The sequence below is a fragment of the Rutilus rutilus genome (assembly GCF_951802725.1).
Source record: "Rutilus rutilus genome assembly, chromosome: 25".
Taxonomy (NCBI): domain Eukaryota; kingdom Metazoa; phylum Chordata; class Actinopteri; order Cypriniformes; family Leuciscidae; genus Rutilus; species Rutilus rutilus.
The window spans coordinates 22,015,520-22,037,054 of NC_140229.1; the positions used below are offsets into that span (position 1 = coordinate 22,015,520).

General features: G+C 40.5%; 1 protein-coding gene across 2 annotated transcripts in view; it reads left to right on the forward strand.

Moving 5' to 3' along the window:
- The window catches only part of LOC311285215 (SH2 domain-containing protein 3C-like), a 47,503-nt gene that overhangs the window by 20,615 nt on the left and 5,353 nt on the right, over positions 1-21,535 (forward strand). For both annotated transcript variants that reach the window (XM_084400771.1, XM_084400770.1), the window contains 8 exons: positions 11,946-12,074; positions 14,091-14,518; positions 15,998-16,122; positions 17,055-17,545; positions 18,960-19,075; positions 19,584-19,755; positions 19,848-19,959; positions 20,230-20,436. In XM_084400771.1, coding sequence (XP_084256897.1) covers positions 11,946-12,074; positions 14,091-14,518; positions 15,998-16,122; positions 17,055-17,545; positions 18,960-19,075; positions 19,584-19,755; positions 19,848-19,959; positions 20,230-20,436 — 1,780 coding nt within the window. The remainder of the gene's footprint in view (positions 1-11,945; positions 12,075-14,090; positions 14,519-15,997; positions 16,123-17,054; positions 17,546-18,959; positions 19,076-19,583; positions 19,756-19,847; positions 19,960-20,229; positions 20,437-21,535) is intronic.

The following is a 21,535-nucleotide window of genomic DNA, read 5'->3' on the forward strand; positions in this document are numbered from 1 at the left end:
CGTCAGTTTTACTCCAGAAAATCACCGTAAGAGCTGAGTAAACACAGTTTAAGAAGTGCGTGAGTACATAAACAAAATTCGGTAACGTTAGAGTTGAGGGAGCATTTTCTTCGAATACAAAATGAATCCACCTCGTCTTCAGCGGCTGGCTCAGATTTCGGGAGTAAACAGAGAGAGAGCTATGTGAATTAATACATCCAGCAACACCGCTCGGGAGACATTCTCGTCAGTGCAGCAATGGCGGATGTGTACAGCTCACTGAGAACTCGATCAGGGCGGGTCTATGTTAAAACGGCAGTGTCTGTCAACACTCGTGGGCGGGGCCTGTGACGTCACTAAAGCCGCATTCTGAAAACAGGTCGTTGGGAGACACTGCTGATGATTTATGGGAATTAATAAAAAAGGAGTGAGTGGATTTTTAGCACTATTTGGGTGGTTGTGTACACACACTGCCAACACACATTTATGTCCAAACACCATGCAAAAGTGAATTTTGCATAATAGGTCCCCTTTAACGCTTGTGTGAGTCAATTTATTTAACATAAATTTTTTTGGAAAGGGTTGTATGTTGTTATTTTGCCTTTGGAAGTCATTCATTCTCAGCAAGAGATTGAGGTGATTTGAGGTGATTTGAACAGAATCTGCTCAGTTGTGGCTTGACACTATTGATTTGGGTTAGCACATGTTGCTAAGCTAACAATGTGGTGTTCTAATAATCCAATATATAGAACACAAACATATTGGGTAAAAATATTTGCTTTTTTTTATGTTTAACTTGCTCAATAATGCTTTCATTCAGTTTACAATAATAAAAAGTTACTCACACAGCTAGTCCACCATCATATTGTTTGGCACTGTAGGTTTTCTGGGATTTCCGTATTAGCAAAGAATGTTGCCTTAAAATTTACTTTTAAGTAGCGATTGAGCCTTCCTTTTGTATCCTGATATACATTTGTCTATAAAGGATTATCAAATTAAAACAGTCAAGGGTGGGGCTTGGTTTTATTGATTGCTTCGAGTCAGATCTGAATGTGAACTTGCAGTCATTTGGAAGAATGATACAGGGTTTAAGTGGACTTAATGATTGGAGAAGTCCAGCATACGTCACCAGAGAGAAAACTGCTGTTTTGACATTTTATTGAAGGAAAACCAAAACATGGATTTAGACAGATAAAATTCTGTCTATGTAGACAGCTAGGCACTAGGAATTAAAGCAGAGCTATTATGTGTTCGCATACACATTAACGCCAGCTAGTAAAGAGCTGTGCGGGTAAACCTCACTCCCTTGGCCTCAAGAGGCGAGCTAGCGAATGACACTAGAGGCTGCGAATCCCGCAGAATCCCGATCCCGAAACGCAAACAGTGAAATTGCAACAGAACTAAACAGTTAAAAATTTCAGCACTTGAAGTTGACCACCACAATCATAATGTATTCTCTGAACATGCTTTTTGCTACTTTTTGTGGGAATTCAAATCTTGAATGAGGCTCCCGCTGTTTCTATGATTTCAGCTTTTTGCACTCACCAAATCACGGCGCTGAGATGCTATTTGGCTAATACGGATGCCGCGAATGTTGAGGCATTTATCTGCAAAGATGTGCGATTTCCAAACCCGTGATGAAAGATAAGTCATGTGTGTTTTCCTGTGGTACTTGCCCCCCTCTATGACACCATATGCCCAAAACCCTCAGAAACACACTTGCTTTGAGCTGCTCCCCTAACACATAGGGACCAAACCACCCGTAGACCCCATATGGCCAGCTTTCTCTTGCTGCCTGTCCTCTCTCTCTCTCTCTCTCTCTCTCTCTCTCTCTCTCTCTCTCTCTCTCTCTCTCTCTCTCTCTCTCTCTCTCTCTCTCTCTCTCTCTCTCTCTCTCTCTCTCTCTCTCTCTCTCTCTCTCTCTCTCTCTCTCTCTCTCTCTCTCGTGTGTGAGCCCGGAGGGAAGCAGGTAATCAGAATGTTTCTCCTGCGCCTGTCAATGTAACAGGCCCGTGTGTCACAGAGCTGCATTATGAACCGGCAGTAGCACACAAAAAAACACACAATTTTATGGGCCCAACCACAAACCATGAGACGTGGCCTTGCCTAAAGTTATGATGTCAAGCATGAGCGTTTTTATCAGGGTTAAATAGTATTACCAATTTAGACAGTTGTCATTTCAGGCAGCGTTAACCTTTGTATTAATTTTGCTTTTTACATGCCTATATAGTTTTAGTTTACCATTTATCTTATTTAGAATTTTTGAAACTAGAATTGATTTTAAGGGGTTTGTGAAAAATTGGGAGAGAATTTTTTTTAGGGCTTTCAAAATAAACATTATCACATTTCATCTTTATAAATGAAGTTCCAAATGTAGGTTCGGGAGGAGCACGAGGTTCAGTCCTGTCAATCATCATTACATGCATATATAAGCAGCAGTCATTGCGCCGTCCCAGCGACAATTCTTCCTGCATCCCTCCACCTCCCCATCTTCACCTTTTCCTGCATCCCTCCACCTCTCCATCTCCACCTCTATTTCTCTCATTCTCCCGATACGTAATAACGCTATTGGGGGGTTGAGCTCGGAGCTCGAGCCGAGCCTTGGTTTTGAGCCTCCATCGAGGACAGCAAGCCAAGTTCGTTTACCATTAAATATTTAGACTGGATGGGCAGGCGAACTCGTGAAACAGTATAAATGGATCGTCATACATGAAAATAGCTACAGCAGTTTTTCCTGTGAATGTGAATCTGTGTAAATGCACTCATGTTGCCTCTCTGCATCTATGTAAACACACTGTATATATTCACAGTTTAGATGTGTCCAAATGGTCTAGATATGGCTAATTTTGCCTGATATAATTGACTCATAATGTCATGAGGGGGCCCAAGTGGAGAGACACACATTCCATGCGCCAATGGATACACCTTCACACACACTGACAGGAAAGGATATAATGAGCGAATCCACTCTTAGACAGGCAATCATATGCAGGGACACTCCATTATCCAGCAAATTTCAGTAATTCCCAGCATTCTTGAGTTGAATTAGAGGCGTGGAAGCTAATTCATAATTGATGCGTAATTATCAATCTCATTTGGAATGATCATTACCTATGCATAGGAAATCATTCGAACCCTGAGGCTTGATAGAACACAGGAAACACTCAGGGTTTATAGCAAAGACTTTAGATGTACAATGACGGTGCACTCGTATTACTATGAATGGGAGAAAGTGCAACGCGCAATATGGTCCCGTCTTCTAAGTAAAAGAGGTAATCACCAATTGGTAAAGTCATCACGTCACTGCAGCTGCCGTTAAGGGGGGTCGCACACCGGACGAGAAGCACAGTGCCACATCTTTAAAATTCGAACACATTATTCTCTATATGTGTACACACACCAGCGGCGCCAGCAACGGCTCAGGACCTTGTTCAAAATCCTTCCGCGCCACAGAGTGCCATTTACATAGTTTTATATTAAATTTACATTATATTTGTCTCAAATCGTCGTTAATGTACTGACTTCACCCTGTGCTGCAATATACATTTAGTTCTACATTCATTTACAGCTGCTTGAATGAAAATTGCTGATGTTATCGGATTTTCAGGTGAGATTCTCAACTCATTCAGTTAACGGACGCTCTGAGGTAAAGTGTTCAGACTGCAGACTTAGCAACGATTGTATTTAATTGTACAGTACAATCATAACATAGTACAGACATTCAAAATGTCCTTAAACATAACAATATTGCTGGCCATAAACTGAGAAAGTGCGCATCCAGTGTGTGATACCTCGAGTTGTCCTAGACGCTGCGCTGCGCTTCTCGTCCAGTGTGCGACTCCCTTTAGAAGCTCAACAGTGTTCTTAGAAACAGTCAGTGTTCTGAGATGCATGTTTAGGACTGCACATGCGCATTGGCTGGTCCAGCCTGAAAAATTCAGTTTTTTGTCATGATTTGAGCTTTGTTATTATTTTTTTATTTCTTAGGCTCCACTTTTGACCATTCTTGTGTAAGACTGCCCTTTATTAACTTATTTCCGTTATGTTATGTGCACATCGTGGACACTCTTTGACAAAACAAGAACTAGACCTTGGACACACTGGTACACTTGCACGCAAACGGGAACTCAAGACACGCACAATTTAGTTTGAAACAAAAATTATGAGACAGTTGTTGTCAGATTGTACTGGGGATTTCAAATATAAATGTAGCAAATTTAAAGGCTCAGGGAAGAAGGAGGCTCGAACATTCAACGTAAAGTTTTAATCTAAAAGTAAATCCCCTCACAGATGACTGCCGCATATAAACATAATAAAATCACCAACATAAATGTCCCAGGCTTGGTCATCTCTCGTCTTGCACTGTCGTTACTCCTCTTTGTACCTTTCCAGAGCTCCTCAGTGGGATTTGAGACCGGTGTGGCGCGCAGGTGACGCTCATTAGCATTCGCAACCACCGGCTTCGCTCCGTTCCCACGGCTCTCGGCCCCGCCCTGCTTGCCACAATAAAAATGTAATCGTCAGCTGGGTGAACAGCTTTGGAGAATTTGATGCTTCCCCATTCAAAGAGACAGGAGCTGTACTTGCATGACTGAAATAGTTTCTTGCCTGAAAGGGACTTTGGTTAACAGAAATGCTTGAACTGGAATGTATGTTAGCACACCCAGAATTCCCAGCAACACACCAGAACAGCAGACCAGTGGCTTGACATGTGCAGAGAACTCATGTTGTGGACCGAACAGCTGGCTGATGGGGTGTTGTCCGCATATGTCCACCCAAAATTTCCCCCTCATTTCCCCAAGACACATCGCACTGCCCTTGAGACATCCCATCAGAGGGGACCAAGCAGCATTTCCATGACAACGGCACGACCAGGTGTTTGCTCTCTGTGAGTTGAGATCACAGTCTTGGCACATGAGACGTCTCCCCTTTCACACACACGCAGACACCCTGTACTCTCTGTGTGACCCTTGGGTGAGCACAGCAAAACAAAATGCCCCCCGTGGCATGCAGCTGGCTGATCGTGTTTGACAGGAGCGTCTGTGTGTGTGTGTTTGTGTTTTGACGTGGGACTGACTGTATCAAAATGCTAAAGAGCTCCTTCATTTTTAATGGGTCGAGAGGGTTGCCAATAACAGGAACTGCAGGGCGGCTTTGAGATGACCTAATTCCTGCTCTGCTGTGAGCTGAGGTGGTGTTGCACTCTTAAAAACTCCTGCTACTAACTTTTTAAAGTGCAATGCAAGGGTATGTACTGTATGTGCCTCCCTATTGTGTGTATCGCCAATAAAAACTACCATGTTTCTCCAAAGTTATGAAAGAGCAACTTCTGAGTAATTACATTTTCGGACATGTTCCACAGTAATACCTTTAAAAAAAACGTGTAGTACCTTGGAGCACCATGTAAATACCCCGCTACAGTCATTTGTTATTTCATGTTGATCTTAAGAGTTTGAGTAGACCTCTTTGCGAAGCAGATGGCAGCCACACAGTCTGCTTCAAGACCACAAACTTCACAGTCAGGAGTCATTACACCTAAATTTGTCTGCAAAGCACAAGAGGGAGAAACAATTGCAAAGACAGAACAAGAGAGAAACAGGAGCGAAGGGGGGAGGCTAGAGAGATTGAGGTTTGATTCCAAGCTGGAAAGACGGCTGAGATTATACAAGAGGTTTAAATGTCACAATGTACATATTCAGGAGGTCAATAACATTGATTGGACGAATACAGCTCACAACAAACTGACTCAACATGACCTGATGTAATAACGGCTTGTTTCTCTGTGAAAATGTCATCATATAAGTCTGCTCTGGCTGTTTTAAACAAATAATATGGTATCCTTATTCCAGTTAATGCCAGTCTTGGCCCTTGCCTGGGGTTTAAAAAGATCGTAACCCAGTGTTAAGCGCAGTGTGAAAAGCTGAGTGGATTCTTATATAGGGAATAAAACATTGCTAAACACACTTAGACACACATCAAAACTAGTCAACTAGTCTTAGATCAGAATTCTGTTTTGTTTTAGGGGGTCTGATATCACACTGAGCTTCCAACTCCATTCACGGTCCAGAGCGCATCATTCCATGCATACTGATTTAATAAAATGTTCCAGATTCACTGCCCATGTTGTCTGACCACTAACCCTGTGCTGTGTTTCTTCAAGGAGATTCAGGACATTGATTCAGATAGTCGAAATATGGAGATAAGAACTGTCTTAACTTCTCACACTCTTTATTTCTTTAGCTTCTCTGAGACTGGCTGAATTCAAAGTTATACAGTGAATTTAGAAAAGATTTAGATTATTTTGGTTGAACTTAAAGGTTTCATAAACTGAAAAGTAGAAAATTCTTCCAAGGTTTATTCACCCTAATGTCATTCAAAATATATAATTGTCTTTCTTCCAGAACGTACAGCTTTCTCTTGTCCTTAGAGTCAAAATAGATGGTGTTTTAGACTGTCAAGCTCCAAAAAGGACAAAAAAAGCACCTTAAACGTACTTAAAAAGCAGTCCATACTACTTGTGCATAGTCATTTATATAAAATCATTCAGTTAATGACAGAATTTTCATTCTTGGTTGACCTATTTTTTAAGAAATCAGTGTGATATGAACTTTTAGCCTCTTGTGTTATAATTAAGGTCATCTTAATTGTACAAAGGAACAAAAGGAGCTGATCTGAGATCAGAAATATTTAAAGCATGTGGATATGGATGTTCATGTAAACATGGTTATCTATTTACATCTCTTAAATATGCACAACATCCGCTTAGTTTTGTTGTTAATAGAGTCGTATGAGATCTAGTACCTCATTTGACCTGCATATGTGCTTGTTAAACACCAGAGAGTGTGTGTGGGTGTGTTTGAAAGAGAGATAGACAGACAGAGAGAGAAAATCTAAGAAACAGAAATCGTTTTAAGATCTGATGTGTTGGGATGTTGGCCAGCGATGACAGAAATGGGGATTTGGTGGAGATTTGGCTGGTGTAAGACAGCAGGGATAGATGAAGGGATAATGCAAAAATGGTTTTCTGGGAGATAAGGGTATGATAGGGGCATTAAGAAGGCTTAAGGTGGGATAAAGGGACAACGACACTGCATGGGCAGCAGATGGACAACGTCTTAAAATCGGGACCCCTGGATCAACTGGAGGGAAAGGTCGCAGGACTATGTGTGTTTGACTGTGTCTAAAGAGACGGACAAGGCTCAAAACACATCAAAGTAAAAAAAAATGAAGAAAATTTGTTATAATAACATTGTCCGATTACCCATATATACTCTCAAAGTCTTGAAACCTACTACATACACATGTGATTGTGCTCAAATAACAAGACTTTACATTGAACATCAAATAGCGGCCCAACACAGAATGTCTTTAAACATTAAAACATTGAAAATTGTTTTGACCATGAATTTCATTGAACCAAAAATATGGACATTTATTGGCCACAGAAGGCATTAAGGCTATTATTAAGCATAAACCTCCTCTATCACTACAATAAACAATGTGCTTTTTTTACTGCAAAATTTCCACCTCACCATGACCTCACCCATTTTTGGGTGAACTGTCGTCATGTTTGTAGCTAGCTACCTAAATAGTAATTCCACATTTGAAGGTACCTCTATCGTCCCCCTTGAGTACGGAGGTGTGTTACCACCACAGTTACCATACGAATGCATATTTTGTACAAAGGAACAACTTGCTTGCATTCACATCTACTTTGTGCATTTCCATAGAGTATTTTATGATCTAAATCATATTCCATGTCAGTGTGGCAGGTGATTTTAACACCAGCTGTCCTGTTATCTCTCAAAGCATTGGGTCATTGCTCAGCTGGGCCGACTGGATTAGCTCTACCCAAGAGAGCAGACTCAATGGCAGGCGCTGACCTGTGAATCTTTATCTGCTATATCTGCGGTTCGTGTCAGCCTAATGGTTTTTTTGCGTCTATGGCGTTCCTTTCACCCAGAGGGGCAGCTGCACTCAATCACACACGATCTAAGTGATTGCAAAGGTTCTTCTGATTGGTGGAAATAGAATTAGGTGGGTGGGGGTCTGGTTAGATAGAACGCTTTGATTGGTGGAAGAAGAGGATGGGGGTGCTGAGTGAAATTGGTGATGAATCATGGCTGGATGTTATTCATGACAAGCCATGGGGGTCTGAAGATAAACACTTCTGAGTGAGTTGAGTTTGTGCATGAATTTACCCAAAGATTTTCAGTCAAATGTGTCCCACAAGATGGAAAAGGAGGCCAAATTCACAAATCAACTAAAATCTCTGTTTGCTGTTTGGTTTTACTCAAAATAACGTAGCAGACAGTGATCCAGGACCCTTGAGGCTCTGATGTCAACCTTGCCTAAAAGATTTCCAAGCATAAGAATTCATGGTGCTTTGTAATAAAGATATTGTTTCTAAAGAGCAAGCATCACAGATCTCCCATTGTAGATGCCAGATTTATTTATGAAGGATTGAAGTACAGTTCGCTCGATATATCATGCTATCTTGAGATTTTAGGTCAGAGGTATTCAATTAAATTTTCAGGAGGTCCAGTCTCCACATTTCCCTCTTTGCAAACATGGCTTATATGCCTATTAAATCAAATAAGCAGCGTGCATTATTGTGCATTAAGTTGGCAACATTAGTACTTTGTAAAAAAAGAAATAATCAATCCTAAACAGACAAAGCAGTCTCTCCGAATCTACACAGGGTTAGACATGAAAGTGTGCATTTGATACCTTAAGTCGTCATTTCTAATGGGTAAATACTTCTGTATCTACTTCTGTGAGAAATTATTTGTAGTCTAGATTGGGACCTGAATCTGGACCGTGTTGGCCTACAACGCATGTTTTCTGGTTTATTTGTCCATTGGAAAATGTGGAAAAGCATATTTAAATGACTGACATCCAGGTATCCCCCAACATAACACATTTACTGGACTGGACTGCTGGGAAGTGTAGATTTGATATCCCAAAAAAGTTTACCGTCAGTTTTGTCTCTTTGCATCATGTTCCAGGAAGTATAATTGTTTTGTTTTTCCACAATGTATTGCCCTCTTGCTTTGTAAAATCCTTGAGGTGTGTGTGTGTGTGTGTGTGTGTGTGTGTGTGTGTGTGTGTGTGTGGTGCAGGATACACATGAAGGCATAGGGCCGACTCGCACAATAGGAGGTTTCCATGACGACCAGAGCTTCAGTGTTGGGGGGGGGGGTGATCAGCATCGGTCCTATAACCCCCTCTCTCTTTCTATCTCCTCTGTATCTTGAATTTCTTTCTGTCCCTGTGCCTCTGTAGAGGTTACATTGTGCATGTGTGTGTGTGTGTGTGCATGTGGTCAGGTCATTTCCCCCAGCATGCGCTTCATTAGACTGCCAGAAGTGCTTTCTCTGTGGAAGAAAGAGGGCAGTGAGAAAGACATTTTGGCCCTCCAGGAGCAGCTCTAAGTGGGGCAAGGGGACGTGAAACAGCGCAGGTGTCTCTCTGGAGTCTTCAGACATCAGTGTTTGAAAGCAGAAATCAGCTTGATCTCATTCAATCTCCCTTCAGGCTCTTTAATGAGTGAATCTCTGCAGAAACGACAATACCTGCATGCTAAAGCTTCTTCAGGACTCCTGTCTCCTTTCTCTTCTGATCTCATTTTGTCTCATCTCTTCTTTTCGTTTGTCACAGTGCCTTGCTTTTTCTTTCTCTTGCTTCGTCTCATCTCATCTTGTCTCATATTGTCTCATCTCCCCTCACCTCACATCTTCTCACACCTTTTTTCTTGTTTTGCATGTGTCATCTCTTCTTGGCTTGTCTCATCTCTTCTTTGGTCTCATCTCACCACAACTTTCTTTCATTTCTCATCTTGCCCGAATAGTCTTGGCCTAATCTTCTCGTCTCCTCTCACCTCACCTTTGTTCATCTCTCCTTATGTAATCTCACATTGCCTTGTCTCATCTCAGCTCATCTCTTATCCTCTCATCATCTCATCTCACCTCTTCTTTTTATGTCCTGCCTTGCTTGCTGTCTTCTTTCGTATCTTGCCTTGTTTTGTCTCGCTCTTGTCTCATCATACCTCACTTTGTCTTGTCTTTGCTCATCTAGTTCATTCTCTTTCTTTTCCATCTTGCCTTGCCTTGTCTTTTCTCATCTAATCTCTGCTTTTCTCATCTCATCTTGCTCATATCATGTCTTCTTTTTACATATTTCCTTACCTTGTTTTGTCTTGCTTTTATCTTACCTCACTTTGTCTTCTCTTGTCTTTTCTCTTTTCTCATATCTTCTCATCTTGTCTCACCTCTTCTTTTTTTTTTTTTATTTCCTTGCTTTGTGTCTTTCCTTTGCCTTGCTTGCTCTCTTCTCATCTTGTCTCCCCTCACCTCTCCTCTTCTTTTTCTTGCCTCATCTCATCTTATTTCTTCTCTTTTACACCTTTTTCTTCTGTTAGTCTCATGTCACTTTTTCATATTTTGTCTTGCTCTTGTCTCATCTCATCTCACCTCACTTCTTCTCATCTTGTCTCTTCTCATCTTGTCTCATCTTTCCTGTCTTGTCTCGATTTACCTCATCTTTTTGTATCTTGCCTTGTTTTGTCTCGCACTTGTCTCACCTCACCTCACTTCGTCTCGTCTCATCTCGTCTTTTCTCATCTCATCTCTCTTGTCTCGTCTCTTTTCTCGATTCACCTCTACTTTTGTATTATTTTCTTGCCTTGTTTTGTCTCGCTCTTGTCTTATCTCACCTCAGTTCGTAGTCTTTTTTCTTGTCTCTTCTCATCTTGTCTCATCTCTTCATTTCTTGTCTCGATTCATCTCTTCTTTTGTATCTTGTCTTGCCTTGCTGCTTTGCTCAGCTCATCTCTTTTTTTCTTGCCTTGCTTCATCTTGTCTCACCTAAATATTCTCTCGGAAACACAATATGTGCAAAACTTTATGTAAACAACTGAGCTCATTCCTTTAATAAACACTAATAAAGTTGGAGGGAAGAATTTCAGAAAATTGGAAAAGGGTCTCCTGTGAAAGGCACCTCTCATAAGACAATATGAACTCCTCATATCAGCCCTGTTATCACTTGCACACTGGGTTTTCCCCTTGGACCTAAATCAAGAATATATGAGACTATTGTACCTTGTGGCCATCTTCAAGCAGCAAAAGACAATTGCAGACGCCTGTATGAGATTACAGAGAGCTCTGGTTGGACCCAGGTGGAAGATTTGGCCCCTGGAGGCAGAGACAAAAGCAATAAGTCCCTACACTTGACCTTGCCTTACTATCTTTACACACACATGCACACACAGCTGCTTAAATGACAGTGGGATTGCTGAAATCTAGCATCTTTTCCTGTTCCCGTGTGTAAAAGATGGTCAAAGAGGGAAAGGAAGCAGATGTTTAATCAGTTTACCTCTGATCGAGAGAGGAAGAGACCATTAGAGTGATTGTGACAAAATTGATCCCACATCTCCCATATTCACAGCCTTGCGGAGGCATTTGAGCCCTGTTAGCGCCCTTAGCTTTGTCCGTTGTCTTTTTTATTGACCTCATTACAATGCTGCCCGTGTTTGAATTAGTTTTCCTGTGTCGCGGAGGGTCGAGACCTCCGCCTTGAACTGTCACACACATAGATTACGCTTGATTTCTCCGCTGTCTAAACAGACACACTTGGGACAGTATTGTTCTTTGGGGCGAGACAATGAAGCCTCATCCTTTAGTGTGTATTTGTATGCTTTTATTTGTTTTCTAGCAGTGGGGTTAGATGTTACATAAATTCTAAAGAAGAAATATGTGCAATGAGGCTCTATGTGACTCAAATTACTTTTTAATCTCTCATATGGATTGATATGTCAGTTTGATAAGTGAGGCAATAAACCTTACAATTCTTGCTCAAGAAAGTTTTGTTTTTATTCTAAATGATCAATAGTTTGCTTTATTACATGTTTGTGTGTTGATGATGTAGGTCAGTGTGACTTATGTGCTGGTTGTGTGTGTTTTTCGCAGTTCTCCAAGGAGAAGTACCTGCTGGAGTCGCCCCCGGAGAAGCTCAGGAAGGAGCTGGAGGAGGAACTCAAACTCAGTAGCAGTGACATGAGGAGCCACGGCTGGTACCATGGCCATATTCCACGAGAGGTGCGTCTGTGGGTCAAGTTTTGCTATGCTACAATGTGCACTTTCTCAAGCGGACAGACTAAACGGCATAAGGTCTGGTCCAGTTTGCAACTTATTCTAGCCTAGTACCTCCCACTTTAAATTAAATAATATCCTGGCCTCGTGGGGGTTAATAAATGCCTTCTGAAGTAAAGCGATAGGTTGAAGAAAAATATCCATGTTTAAAACTTTATAAACTATCATCACTTTTGGTATACTACTAAAAAACGAAAAAGATTTTAGGTATATCCAAATATTTTTCTCAGGCAAAAATATAATTTTCTCAGGCAGATCATTGAAAGTTAAAAGTTGTCCTTGAAAGTTGTGTACAGCTAGCCAGTCAGATTTGAACTGCTGATTTCAGTCAGTGTTTGTGTGCAATATGCATCACATGTTCCGTGAAAGGACTGTGGGCAGTCTATGGCTATGCCTCCCAAAATCCCAATCTGTTCTCGGAGCAATGTTTTGAAAGTGCCAGTGTTTACACTCTTCGGGGAAGCCGCCTACAAGTGACTTATAGTTGTCTCTGCATGTTAAGCTGGAATGGAAGACAGTATTTATACTCTCAAAAAGATTACACACTTCAACTTTGAGAACAGTGGACGTCAATGGGAAGTCCCCATCATGATATAAAAACCAGTGTGCAACTGTGCATGCAACTGGAGAAGTTGGTCAATTAAAACTTTTGTTAGCCTTTTTAGAGTGTTTTCTGCGCGCCTTTTTGTATATTTATTTGTATATTTTATAATTGCTTGTTTTGTGCATGTTTATTTGGGGTTTTCAGTTGGTGTGTGTGTGTGTGTGTGTGTGTGTGTGTGTGTGTGTGTGTGTGTGTGTGTGTGTGTGTGTGTGTACTTGTACAACTATCTTTGTGAGGACCAGTTTGAGTTTTAGACCATTGGAGTGAGTACAAACAGAGTAAAGTGAGGACACTTTCTGAGACCCGTTTAAAGGCCTGTTTGAGGGTCAAGACTTGGTTTTAGGGATAAGGTTATAATTAGGTTAAGGGTAGGTTTAGGGTTCGGGTTCGGGCTAGGCACATAGTTGTGATGGATAAGGTTAGGGTAAGCGGCTAGAGATTGCATTGTGTCAATGAATGTCCTCATAAAGATAGATGTACAAGAATGTGTGTGTGTGTGTGTGTGTGTGAGTATGTTTGTGTCCTTTTTTGCACCATAGAGGCGACAAATTGCAGCCCACACTGAGTCTACTATGAGAGCAGCCATCTGGGCATTAACATAATGTATTCCTGCTCAAGCTGGAGTAAAGACAAACTCCAGCCCTCTCTATTAAAACTATAGCTAGTCACCATGGCGATACGCCCCCATGCTGCACTTCTGACCTCACCAAATGTACTGTTGCGCCCTCTGCTGGAGCAGAGGCACTCTTCACATAAAGACTCTGTGGCATTTCATCAACTTTGTCTTAAAATGTGCTTGTGTAAATTATACAAGTTATTTCTGTTGATTCAGCTGCCAACAGAGTGTAGTAAAAAATATGTTACCAACAAAAAAATTAATCAAGAATGCTTGATGACCATATAATTTGACCATATTTATTTATTTATTTAATTTAATCTCATTATTTTATTTTATTTTATTGATTTTATTGTGTTTTATTTAAAAGAAAAATTGCTACATTTTCACTGGAATTTTCTGGGAGAAATTCCATCCATTCATTCTTTCATTGAACATTTCCAGAATTTGTGTAGTCCAACAGTCCGTCACCTCATTTGGGATTCAAGAGAAATTTTGGAATTCAAAATCAAATTTAGTAAATAGAAAGAAAATAGGATTCTAATCATTTAAAACAAGGAAACGTGACGTAAACTCACAAATAAATATATATTATAAATATATATTATAAATATGGTAGTCTCAGAATTGGCCTAGCTTAAGTCCTTATTTTGAGCTGTGGTGCTCATGTGGGAAATGTGGGTTTGAGTCCAGCTCACAACATTTCTATTAATAAACCCTCTTGTTTTATCTGTGTCAACAGGCTTCAGAAACATTGGTTCTACGTAGCGGCGACTTCCTCGTACGGGACTCCCTGTCGACCGTGGGCGACTTTGTGCTCACGTGTCGCTGGCAGCAGGAAGTGATCCACTGTCGGATCAGCAAAGTCCTGATCAAAAGCGGACAAACCAAAATCCAGTACATGCTGGAGCATGAGAGCTTCGACTCTGTCCCCACACTGATCAGGCACCATGCTGGCACGGGTCGCCCCGTGTGCCCACGCACCGGAGCCCAACTGCTGTGTCCGGTCAACCGAACGCTGCCGCTGAGGTACCTGGAGGCGACGTTTGCCTTAGCTGGTGGGAGACCAGGATCTGCACATTCACCATTGGCCCAGAGGGGGGCGCACATCAAGAGGCGCAGTGTTACTATGACTGATGGACTGACCACAGAGAAGATCATTCCTCACAGGTAGACCTTCACCATCATCGTCTTCGCAACTAGTATGTGGCTAACTCATAGTGCCTTGTTTTGTTTTGGACCATATTCATTTAGTGTTTTTAGTGACCACCAGGAGTTAAATTGTTTCAGAGTACCAAAATAACATTTGTTTTGTTTTGTTTTGTTTTGTTTAATTTTGTTTTGTTTTGGACCATATTCATTTAATGTTTTTAGTGACCACCAGGAGTTAAATTGTTTCAGAGTACCAAAATTACATTTGTTTTGTTTTGTTTTGTTTTGTTTTGTTTTTTGTTTTGTTTTGTTTTGTTTTGTTTTGTTTTGTTTTGGACCATATTCATTTAGCGTTTTTAGTGACCACCAGGAGTTAAATTGTTTCAGAGTACCAAAATAAAATTGGTTTTGTTTTGTTTTGTTTTGTTTTGGACCATATTCATTTAATGTTTATAGTGACCACCAGGAGTTAAATTGTTTCAGAGTACCAAAATTACATTTGTTTTGTTTTGTTTTATTTAATTTTGTTTTGTTTTGTTTTGGACCATATTCATTTAATGTTTTAATTGACCACCAGGAGTTAAATTGGTTCAGAGTACCAAAATATTTTTTTTGGTGTGTGTGTGTTTTGTTTTGGACCATATTCATTTTGAGTTTTTAGTGACCACCAGGAATTTAATTGTTTCTGAGTCCCAAAATAACCATTTGTTTAGTTTAGTTTAGTTTAGTTTAGTTTAGTTTAGTTTATTGTTTTCTTTTTTTCTTTTTTTTCGATATATATGTGGACATGTTTCATGTTTCAACCCAGGATATTTGTATATTTATATTTGTCGACAATAGTTGTGGAAACACTGCGCCAGTAGCAGATTCTGGACAGTCGGAGTTGACAGTATCTTATTTGACGTGTATTTTATGATGGTCATAAGGTTTTCCCAAAATGATCTCTAAAATTCCCATTGAAGTTTGTGCTTCATAAACCTACTTTCCTAATCTTGAATATTTACATTCTTGGAGTTCAGGTATCTCAGGTCTGAGATCAGGCATGGTGTGTGCACAGTCTTTTAATAGGTCATATACACATGTGCCATAGATGCAGGAGTGATATGCTCATGTAGGATGTCTTGTATTATCAGTGCCGCCCAGTCTGCAGAGCCAGATGAGCCTCAGACAGTCGAGCCAGAGGTGAAACCAGCGGAGGGCAGCAGCTGGTGTGTGTGTATGTTTATGTGTGTGTTCACAGCTGGCACAGACCCCCGCTCCCATTCACTCCTCCTCACTCAGTTTTCCAAACAGATGTGGCCACATGGAAACCCTTCACTTGCTTCTGTGCATGCCATCTCTAGTATCACAATAGCACTGAATGTGTGTAGTTTAGTAGGCTTGTAGCTGTGGTATGTGGTTTACCAAAATTAGATGCCAAAAATGCTTTATATACCTAAACGTGGATTGTTTTGACTTAAGGGGTGAGGAATTTAAAAGCATGTTTGTCCTTTCCAGCCCCTCTACGGTGCACCATAAGGATGCGATGAGGAACTGTGCCATGAGCATGGATCAGATCCAAGAGTACCGCTGCCCGCTGTCCCCTGTGGGGGAAACCCCTCTGTCCCCGGCCTACAGCTCCAGTGAGTACACACAGTCCACTCGTGCATATATCTGAAGATTTAATCATATCGATACAGTGTACAAACTGGTAACCTGCTTAAAAAGCAACTTCTACCTGGTTTAACCTAGAAAAAAAATTGTTTTGTTGGTATAAATTAATGTAGGTTGGTTCAGTGATGTTAAATAATATTTGTTATATAGTTTTATAAAACCACTTAATTTAGAAGTTACCTTTTTTTTTAGTGTAGCACTGTTTAAAGTGCCCATAATATGCTCACTTATGCATTTATAATTTAATTTAATAGATGCTAGAATACATTTAATTGATTTCAAGTAAAAAAAAAACATTATTTGTCTGATAATCTTCTTTTAGCTTCTTTCTCTTCATTGCCTGAAACACTCTTTTTTTAGTTCCTGTCTTCAAATCCCGCCTTTCTTAAAAACCCAGTCCGCTCTGATTGGTCAGCAAACTCAAGTCTGTTGTGACTGGTCAACCGCTTAGAGAATGTGTGGGATATGTAACACTCATCTATCTATTGTAACTATGGAATTGATATTGAAAGTCCTTACAATGTTTTTTTGCCCTCAAAGCAAAAAAAAAAAAGTCGTGACATCGCAAAATCACCCAAATGTTCTTTGAGGGCTGACTAAAGCAGCTAGTCATCAGGCATCATGCAAATGTATAACATGCTGATGTTGCTAAGTCAAAGAAATAATGGCTTGAATACAAACGAGGCATTTCAGGCAAATGTTTTCTGTTGGAGAAATGAACTCCCTTTAGCATGAACTTTGTAACTTTTCAGATCGTAATATAAATACTGACATAAGCTGATAGTGTACATGCACAGATCGTATCAGCTATGTTACAGGACAGGTTAAATAAAAAATAAAAAGCATAATAGGTTCCCTTTAAGGGTTAATTCACCCAGTGCTGTTTTATTTGTTTCTCTAGTTTCCCGCCACAGGCATGGCTCAGGTGGGCGTGTCCTCGCCGTGATCCCGCCCTCTCCAGTGATGCGGCGCTCCAGCGATCCTCATCTCTCGCCGTCCTCCTCCAATAACAACCTCCCCTGCTCGGACACGCCCGCTAGCACACACTCCACGCCTGCCCACGGGTACTCCTCCGAGAGTTCGGAGCAGGGCGGCAGCTACTGCGAGCTGAGACCCGGACAAGCCCCCACTCCTCCCTGCAAGAGCTACGTGGAGAGGCTGAGGGTGGAGGAGGGCCAGAGCCCGGGCCCTGGAGCCCCAGACGGGGTGGAGGGCTTCATGCTCCCCCTGGTGGAGACCTGCTCCTCCTTCATGCCTGGGAAATACCAGTCCACTCTTCTGCCGGCTGAGAATAAACCTCTGGAGATGAGTGTGTTGAAGAGGGTGAAGGAGCTGCTGGCGGAGGTGGATCCCAAAACAGCCGCCAAGCACATCACCATGGCCGACTGCATGGTAAAACACACAAATACATACACAGACACTCCTTATACATTAAAATGCATTTGTTTGTTTTTTATTTACATTTTTACAATTGAGTAGTTTCTTTTTTTAAAACCATTTCTTGCTTAGAATGGGGAAACGCTTCAGTTGTTTTGTTCACAAAAGTATAACTTGGTTAAAAATGCATACCCATTATTATTTTTTGTGACTTCTTTTTTATTATATTTTTAAATGTATAACTATATTCAACAATGCCCAAGATTTGCCCAGGATCAAGAGATGAAAAAGAAGAGAAAAGCAGTTACAATCAACAAAATAGACAAAATGATACCCATTACCAATGGGGTCCCAAGTACAGCTGACAGTTTTCTCTCCCAGAAAACCCATAACTGGAATATTTGAATATTGTCGTTCCAAAAGTGATTAATAGATTATACTCATTAAACCTCTGCATACCCATTTTTTCAAGTTTTCCCCCATATACACCATTTTGAGTTGGATGCGGTTTTGTATTGAATGAAAACAAAAAATATATAATTATAATAATTTATATAAAGTAGTGCTGTCAAATCGATTAATTGTGATTAATCGCATCTAACATAAACGTTTGTAAATATATATATTTAAATATTTACAAACTTTTGTTAGATTAATCGCATCTAACATAAAAGTTGGTAAATACACACAATCACATATTTGCAAACTTTTATATTAGATGAGATTAATCGCGATCAATCGATTTGCCAGCACTAATATAAAGGTATTAATAATACTTTAGTTATAATAATAATAATAATAGTAAAAATAATTATTTTTTTAATATTTAAAATTATAATATATTTTAATTTAATCGGTCAGTGAAAGCTGTACATGTAGAGAAATAATAAACAGATCACTTTTTCAGGTCTGGTCACATGATCTTATGGACCAGGCTCTGGTTTCAACTTAATGCCCATTTATATCTCTGTCATGTCACGATTAGCACCATTAACCACTATAATTGACTTATTACTACTTATTGACACCTGATTGATACTGCAAATAAATACTTTTTCACATGAATCATTGGAGGACCAAGTTCCTTTTCCATACGTACACATCCATATTCCCAAACACTCCCAAAGAAGTACATTAACGCCCTTGATTCTGGTTTTCTGATCCATGAAAGCCGGCAACATTACGTGAGGCACATCTGATAAAGTCTGGACCGCGACCCAAACCTTTCACCCGTTTGTGCTCTCGGTGCTGCCTGCCATTAACATCGAAACCTTCAGGGTTAATCAACTCTTTCTCTGTACCACATTCATCAAGCGATGAGTTCACGGCTAATTAAACGTCTTCTGTTCTCTGACTGTGAATATATTAGGATGGAAATAAAGGGGTGGGGTTGAATATATTGCTCTTGTAACTGTGTGTCCATCGGCAGGTTGCTAGGATACTGGGCGTTACCAAGGAGATGCAGAGGATGATGGGAGTGAGCTCAGGCCTGGAGTTGCTGACTCTTCCTCATGGACACCAGCTGAGACTGGATCTGCTGGAGAGGTTAGGAAACACACACACACACACACACACACACACACATTAACATACACATGCCATAGACTTCAGTTGATCAGGAATAGCACAGAGATCGGTAACACTCTAGAAGAATGGTCCGTCATTAATAGATATGCAGGAAGTAATGCTGGATAAATGAGTAGTGCTACATTAACACTTCAGCTAATATGGAAACAAGATTAACTAATCAGTTAGTAATATCAAAGTTAGGACTGAGATAATTCCTTATTATTAGGGAATCAATAATTACTGATTACTCATCATATTAGAATGATTTGTGAAGGATCATGTGACACTGAAGACTGGAGTAATTCAGCTTTGATCACAGGAATAAATTACATTAGTATTACAATAGAAAACATCTATTTTAAATTGTAATGATATTTCGCAAGTATTTTTTCATGAAATAAATGCAGCCTTGGTGCTTCTTCTGCACTGCATCAGTGTTAAGAGTGATCAGCTGTATCTACTGTCTTGGTCTCTTGTTCTCTAGGTTTTACACCATGTCTATAATGATGGCGGTGGACTTGTTGGGCTGTACGGGCAGCACAGAGGAGAGAGCCGCGCTCCTGCATAAAACCATCCAGCTGGCCGCTGAACTCAAGAGCAACATGGGCAACATGTACGGGTTCGCCGCGGTCATGAGAGCCCTGGAGCTGCCGCAGGTCAGAGCACACACCTGTCCTCCGAAAACCACGTGATTTCAGCTGTCAGCCAGAGCACAACCGTAACTTTGCGTTCTCTGGTGGTTGTTTAGATCTCACGGCTGGAGCAGACGTGGATAACTCTGAGGCAGAGACACACAGAAGGGGCCATCCTCTATGAGAAGAAGCTCAAGCCATTCCTCAAGGCCATGAATGATGGGAAAGGTAAAGCAGAGTGTCACTCACTTATCCAATATCCTTCACCACAAAAAGATTTTTATTAGCGATTAGTAATGATATTAGAGTAAACTGAGAAAAGTATTAAATAATTACTAAAAAGAGGAAAGAATTACGTTACGATGCTGAACAACCCCCTGCAGTTTCAACATGAACCCCTAGGGGCTCTCAAACCCTGCTTTGAAATCCCTGACATAATGAATGAGGGTTTATACAGTATATATTTGATTATAATGAATGATTGTGTGTCTGTTTCAGAGAGCTGCGTCCTCTCCAACACCTCTTTCCCTCACGTGGTGCCGGTGTTGTCCCTGCTGGAGCGCGGCGTGGCGGCCGGAGAGGCGCTGGAGTCGTGGGAGAGTGTGGAGTCCGGTGTGGACGTGGTCATGAGTCACCTGGAGGCGGCGCGCACCATCGCTCACCACGGGGGACTGTACCGCACCAACACTGAGAGCAAACTACAGGGTAAACGCCTCACTCTGACTGCATTCCAACAGACCACAAGAGCTAACATTTATTTTCATGCACTTGTTTAGTGTTTTTTTACTATTTGTTTATATATATATATATATACACTACCAGTCAAAAGTTTTGGATCAGTAAGATTTTTTATGTTTTTAAAATAAGTCTCTTATGCTCACCAAGGCTGCATTTATTTGATTAAAAATACAGTAAAAATAGTAATATTGTAAAATATTTTGACAATTTAAAATAACTGTTTTCTATTTTAATATATTGTAAAATGTAATTTATTCCTGTGATCAAAGCTGAATTTTCAGCATCATTACTCCAGTCTTCAGTGTCACATGATCCTTCAGAAATCATTCTAATTACCCAATCCAATTCATTATTATTATCAATGTTGAAAACAGTTGTGTAATTTTTTTTCATGATTCTTTGATGAATAGAAAGTTTTTAAAAAACTCATTTATTAGAAATAGAATATTTTCTAACACTATAAATGTCTTTACTGTAACTTTTGATCAGTTTAAAGGTGCCTTATGTAAAAATAAATAAATTCATACTCCACATTCCATACCAGATGGGGGCAGTATACCTCCAGAAAGTGAGTTGGTCTACTCTAGAGTATGAATATCTTCAAGCTACTCCCCTTCACCTTTACCAGTGAATATGTTCATATTCGTTTTGTTCATATTACATTTTTATTGTTAGTTTGAATTACATTAATTTGACAGACAGCATTCGCTGATGTTGACCAAGCTAGCGCCAACATAACCAGAGCTTCCAACTCTCACGCATTCACCGTGAGACACACGCAAACACTTTTCACACGCTCTCACCCCCCACACATCAATTTTCTCACGCACAGAAAAATCGCGAAGCAAAGAGGACACGGAGACCGACAGACTAGACAGAGCAGGTTAGTTATGATATAAAAAAATCTCAGCTCTCAGATTCTGTCAATTAAATACCGTTTTGGCGCTTGTAAATGTTACACGACAGATCCCTAGCGCATGTGAACCGATCATCTCTACTAGCTAATAGTAAAAAAATCACGAACACTGAAAGATACAGTAACGTTAGGCTACAACTTACCAAAATG